This window comes from Vombatus ursinus, unplaced genomic scaffold, assembly GCF_900497805.2.
Source record: "Vombatus ursinus unplaced genomic scaffold, bare-nosed wombat genome assembly UNPS02014813.1, whole genome shotgun sequence".
NCBI classification, from domain to species: domain Eukaryota; kingdom Metazoa; phylum Chordata; class Mammalia; order Diprotodontia; family Vombatidae; genus Vombatus; species Vombatus ursinus.
Window position 1 is genome coordinate 456677 of NW_020954591.1, and position 6799 is coordinate 463475.

Below are 6799 nucleotides of genomic sequence, written 5' to 3' on the forward strand. Positions count from 1 at the left end.
CTAAATAGGTATTTAGTTAATAATAATTATGGAAAGGAGAAAAATTGTGTGTGAGTGTTGTGGTTGTGACAAGGGCAATGAGTCAGCCTGCTACTAAGGGTGAGGATGGCCCACAGGGCAAGCAAGAAGAGCTGCCCCCAGGAACCTCAACTTCTTCTGACTTGAAGTAGCACAAATTTTTTAGAGAAGTGTCTGCAATTCCTGAGGTGGGGGGCAGAAGCTCTTCTGAGGCAGATGATTGCATCTGGGGATGAGAAAAGCATGGAAGAAAGATTGCTTCGCCTCTCTAGGTGTATGGTATAGAACTCACCCAAGCAGTGTATTGTTTTAGTGTTACCTGAGGTAGCTTCTCCTGGGATCATCAAGCTATGCAGAACTGACAGTTTCCAACTCTCATCTTCTACCTGAGCAGTCTTATGCTAAGTCCATGTTCTCATGCCTGCTACAGGGAGAAATGTATCCCTCATCAAATAATAATAAGTAATAATAAGAAGTAATAAGGTGAGAAGTAGTTGTCCCTCATAAAAGGGGAGTGGAGGGGAAAAAAGGGGGGAAAACATATTATAGTTGTCTGTTACAGCAAAAAATATCCATAAAGTTAGCATTACTAAATAAAGGATGAAAGTATTTCCTTTGGTAAAAATATGGTTATTTTAAATGTCTTCACTTAACATTAACAATATCTTTCTTATGGAAACTTACTGTCCCTCCCTGGGCTAGAACACCTTACAAATGCTAATACCTATTATTATATTATTGTGCTTATGGAAAAGAAGGGGCTTCAGCAGGTTGGTTCATTGTTGTATCATCTTAGTGATTCAACATGACATTGTGTTTCTTTGTATTTGTTTCAGCGCCTCTATACAGAAGCATGGGATAAAGATAAAACTAGCATCCACATTATGCCAGACACCCCTGAAGTTTTACTGGCAAAGCAGAATACAATTAATTACAGTGATGTAAGTGACTAGATTGTACTACATTGATGTTTTGAATATTAAAAGAGTTCTTCTTAAAAATCTTCTTTTCACATGAACTTAAACTTACTTCTCAATATCTTAGAAACTGTATAAACTTGGACTGGAAGAAGCCAAGCAGAAAGGCTATGATTTGCGGGTAGATGCCATCCCCATCCAAGCAGCTAAAGCCTCCAGAGATATTGCCAGTGAAGTAAGTAAATCCATGAAATGTTCTACCATCAGCTTAGCTCAAAATTTTCTCAATATCCTATATTTACAGCATAGCAAATAAATGTTGAAGTACAAGCTCTCACAACACATCTCTCTAGAAATGTTTTTCAGATAGTAGTTTAATATAAGTAAGTTTAGTGAAATCCTCAAACCCAAATCTACATACCCAAAAGTGAACAGTCTCAAGCCGGGGTGGGGGGGAACCTGTGGCCTTGAGGCCACATGTGGCCTTCTAGGTCCTTGGGTGCATTTTGACTGAGTCCAAGTTTTATAGAACAAATCCTTTTATTAAGGGAATTTGTCCTATGAAGTTTGGATTCAGTCAAAGGGCCACACTTGAGGACCTAGAGGGCCACATGTGGCCTCAAGGGTGTAGGTTCTCCACCCAGAAACATATTCTCTAAAACTATAGTTCCATGTTTCTTTTCAGTGGTTAAAAAAAAAAAAGATATCTGACTGCATTTGAGGTATATGTCTTGGCTTATCCATGTCAAGAATGTATTTGTCAAAAGCTGCTATGAGTTGTAGGGTTTATTCAGAAGTTCCTACTTATGCTCAGTAGATCTGTGTTTTACTGAGCCAAGAGTGATGTTAGACACCATTCTATCCAAAGTCTCACAGTCAGAAGAGACATCGTTACCATCTAGTCCAGTCCATTACCTACCAAGAATCCCCTTTATTATATAATAAACTCAACAAAATGTCATTCAGCCTTTTTTGGGTGGAAGACCACTAGCAAGGGGAAAACTAGTACCTCCTGCAGCAGACCATCTCACTTTTGCATATTTAATTTTGAGGAAATTTTTTCCTGACATCAAGCCAAAATCTAGCTCTTTTCCTCTTCTGTCTAGAACTCTGAGTTCTAGTCTATACACACAAGCAGAACTTGTCCAATCCTTCCTCTTCGTGACAGCCTTTCAAATATATTAAGATAACTATCATCTCTCTTCTCCCTCTACCCTCAAATTTTCTTCCTCAAATTGAACATCCCAGTTCAGTTAACCAATCCTCCTGTGGTATGTTGTCTAGTTCCTCTACCATCTCAGCTACCCAGCTTTGGATACTCTCCAATTTATCAATCTTTCATTATATAGTTTTGCTCAAAATTCTAGAAACATTTGAAATTCTAGAACATCTTCCAGACATAAGTAGAGAATACAACTAGAAAGAACCAATAAAGCTAAAGATAGTTCCTTCTGTGTCTTTATTCACTCTTGCCATTCCCTCTTCCCAAAAAGATGAAGGTAAAAATGTTGACTCAGGCATTTTTTTCCTAGAACCCTAATTGTAGAATTTCTTCCTCCTAACAACTATTTTTCACTAAAGCATTTTTCCATTGTCTCACCATAGATGGAAGAGACCAAGAATAATTTTAAGGATACCCCAGTGCAACATTCCAGTAGGTACTACCCATCTGGAAAGTGTTTAAATATGGCCCCTATAATGGGCTTTATGTCTGTTACCATAGGGCTAGCCTAAGTTCAACAAGGCTGACCACCATGAAGGTGGCCACTGGGTGATGTATTTCAGGGGACCACAAAGTTTGACAGCTTGGTAAGACTCAGAGTGGATTGCAATTACTAGGGTAAAGGGCATGCCCACACAGAGGAAATAACAGTCTTGAAATACTAATGATATAATCACAAGCAAATTAGAACTTTAACCATTGCTTGCTGTGAGAGCAAACCTTTTGTTCCCTCTAGTACAAATACAAGGAAGGCTATCGTAAGCAGCTTGGCCACCATATTGGAGCCCGAGACATTCATGATGATCCCAAGATGATGTGGTCTATGCATGTGGCTAAGATCCAGAGTGACAGAGAGTACAAGAAGGACTTTGAGAAGTGGAAGACCAAGTTCAGCAGCCCAGTGGATATGCTGGGGGTTGTGCTGGCCAAGAAATGCCAGACCTTGGTCAGTGATGTGGATTACAAGAATTACCTACACCAATGGACCTGCTTGCCAGATCAAAGTGATGTGATTCATGCTCGTAAAGCTTATGACCTTCAGAGTGAAGTGAGTATTGATAACTATAATATAAATGTTGGGCAAAACAGTTGATCAAAACACCTGGAGAATATAGAAATAGATATCCCAAACCTCATCATCAGATCCATGGGGAAAGCAAAATGCTTTCTTTTCCTAATGCTATTGATGATTTTCCCTGAATCTATGCTAGTGTTATGGTTTAAGCAGATATATATATACATGTTTCATGTTATTTCTATCTTACAGACATGGTTTCTTATTTAGCATTGGATATAAAATTGAGACAGTAACAAGTCTATCTACAGATTAATTTTTTTAAATTTTGTTTATATTTACTTTCATTTGCTTTTGAAGTGAGAATTCATGACAGATTCAAAGATAAACTTCATTACTGTTTATGTCAACAGAATATATATAAGTCAGATCTTCAGTGGCTGAGGGGCATTGGCTGGGTACCACTTGGTTCTCTGGATGTTGAAAAATGCAAACGAGCAACAGAAATTTTGAGTGACAAGGTCTACCGTCAGCCTCCAGACAAACTGAAATTTACCAGTGTGACTGATTCTCTGGAACAAGTGTTGGCCAAAAATAATGCCCTCAACATGAACAAAGTAAGACCTCATTCTTCTGAAAAAAAAAAAGTGTTTCTAACTGAATCATGGAAAAGGAAGAAAAAAAGTTGAAGATTAAATAGTTTTAGTCTGAGACATCATTAATTTTCTCTAAGTATTTACCAACTCTGCTGTTCATTGATGTTTCTGAAACTTGACTTTAGAACAAGAACCCTTGGCTACTTTATATCTAGTAGCACTCTGAACAGAGCACTAGACTTGAAGTCAGAAGGCACTGAATTCGAATCCAGCCTAAGACACTGGCTAACTGGGTGACCCTGGGCAATTCACTTAACATAGGCCTCAGTTTTCTCATCTGTAAAATGAGGACAATAATACCACTTTCCTCCTAGGGTTGTGTGAGGTTAAGTACTTTGTAAAGTACTTTGCCAAATTTAAATGCTATATAAGTGCTAGCTATTGTTATTATTGTTGTTGTTGTTGTTAAGTAAGCTCACTTTTTTACATTAGTAGAATAAGTTTCATAGCACCTGAAGTTATTTGTAAGCTTCCTGCTTACCACATGGTTCAATAGTTGTTATTCATTTATGAATGAAGCCTAAGTTAGAATTCATTCACTCAGATATCCACCCACTCAAAAACCATTTACTAAGTGCCCGCTATGTGTTGTATGCTTTGTTCCTACTATGTACAAAGCACCATACTTGATACTGAGAAAGAGGCCAAGGTGAATAAGACATGCCTTTGCCTTTATGAATCTCATAATCTATTGTAAACATATGTAAATAAATATGCAATAAATATATGAAAAACTTGCAATAAATTTAATGTTGAATAGAGTATGTTAAGAAATAAGAGAAGTAAAAAAATACTATGCGCAGTCTAAGGAAGGAAAGAGCATTTCCAAACTCATTACTTCATAAGTCATCTTATTCTTCTTGGAAAATTCTAATTGTTAGATGGTCATTTTAATAGAGAACATAAGCAGTATATAAATTCTTGTGTATTTCTTTTTTAAAAAACTGCTTATGTGATCAAGAAAGTTCTATTAATCGATATTTCATATTGTTCTCTGATGTATGTACTTCATTTATCTCCTTGTAGCGTCTATACACAGAAGCCTGGGAAAAAGACAAGACCCAAATCCACATCATGCCTGACACACCTGAGATTACACTAGCAAGACTCAACAAGATCAACTACAGTGAGGTGAGAACACACGCCAGTCTTTGATGTGTCTAGTATTTCTCTTCAAGTTTTTTTTTTTACATTTAATATTGGGCAGTTGGTAATTGACTAAATGGATATACAGCCCACCTTTCCCCAACAGCTTTAAGTCTAGTAAATATAAAATTACTCCTAAAACTGGTAAAGATCAGAATTAAGCTCAAATATTTTAAAATAACCATTTTAAAATCTAGTACTAAAACTTCAGTCACCAAATTTGTAAGTCATCACTTCTGAAGACTTTTATGAACTGATGAAGAACAAAATAAGAAGCAGAACAATTTATTCACTAATGATTCAGTAAAGACAAATACCTTTGAAAGCTGTAAGAGACATTATTGTGAAAATAATGATACATGATTGGTCAAGGATTGAGGATGAACCATACTATCTATATCCTGACTAAGATGTGATAGAACTAGGGTATAGAATGAAACATATATTTTTGTATACAGCCAATGAGAGAATTTGTTTTTCTTGACTATGCATATATGCCAGCAAAGTTGCTCTTATTCTATCCCAATTTTCATAGGGAATCTATACTTTACAACTTCTGAGGCAGATTATTTGCCACATACCTACCAGTCAGTGCAATTCCAAATCAAACTGTATATTTTTTTTTATTTTAAAAAAGAATATAAAACTTTGGAATTTCAAAGTTGGAAAGAACCCCCCAAAGTCACTTAGTTTAAATCCTTCCCAAATCATCTAGCTCAATCCTCTCATTTTACAGATGAGGAATATGAAACCTAGAGAGAGTAAATTGCTTGCCCCAGGTCCTATGGGAAGTAGACAATGGAGGTGCCATTTGAACCCTGGTGTTCTCACCCTAAAGCCAGCCCTCTTTCCACCATACTGTGACGAATCATCTCATGATCTCTAGGTCTCTTGAAGGAAGAATTATTTCCTCTCCTTTCAAAGATTAAACCCTTCCATGTCCCTGATCCATCCTCTTTCACTTCCTTTAATATTTTCCTTCACCACGTCCACACTCAAGCTAAATTTCTCCTGAACAATTTAAGACTTAACAAGTAAATGAGAAAGTACAAGTACTTGAATAAACACAACTGGATGGTTTTCTCCACATATACCACTTATATAAGTCTAGTGAAAGCTAAAATACAGAAAGTTTACTCTTCCTACAGTAAGTTGATTTCAGTCAATTTTTTGTTTTGAATGTGAACATTTCACTGTTTCTTCTTCTTCTTTTTTAAACTTAGAGCCTATATAAACTTGCCAACGAAGAGGCAAAGAAGAAAGGCTATGACTTGCGAATTGATGCCATCCCAATCGTGGCAGCCAAGGCATCAAGAGACATTGCCAGTGATGTAAGCTATTGGTTTTTTATCCCTCCTGTGTCAGCTCTCTGAAGCAGCACGTTCGCAAAAGGAGACAAAGTTTAAAAAAAAAGGATTGTCTTTGACATTTAAAATGTTTTGTGATGTAGCATAGCAATTGATTTTTTTTTAAAGCTGAATTTTGAGGAAATGATAAACATGAAGGGTAAAGATAGAGTGATAGCTTGCAAAACTTAATGTATTCAGTAAGGGCTGAGTGATCAAAAGGTAGGGGAGGCTAAACTGGTGAATAAAACATTGGTGCATATGGATATAGGCAAAAAGATACATGTAAGGACAGATCTAACTGGGGTTATTGAATGTCTTCACTGCTGTAGCATTCTACATTCCACAGAAATCTAGCAGGGAGAATCAAGGTCAGGTGTTTTGGCCTATAGCTTGGAAAAAACATACATAATGTATGCAGATTATAGGTGGCTCTACTAATGTTTTGGAAATAAGGTAGAGATAGATAGATAGATAGA

At 36.7% G+C, this 6799-nt stretch overlaps 1 protein-coding gene across 1 annotated transcript in view; it reads left to right on the plus strand.

Annotated features, from left to right (window-relative positions):
• Positions 1–6799, plus strand: part of NEB (nebulin) — a 216264-nt gene that overhangs the window by 88054 nt on the left and 121411 nt on the right. The window contains 6 exon segments of the mRNA XM_027877594.1: positions 855–959; positions 1063–1170; positions 2894–3205; positions 3586–3789; positions 4855–4959; positions 6198–6305. Of these exon segments, the coding sequence (XP_027733395.1) occupies positions 855–959; positions 1063–1170; positions 2894–3205; positions 3586–3789; positions 4855–4959; positions 6198–6305 (942 nt within the window).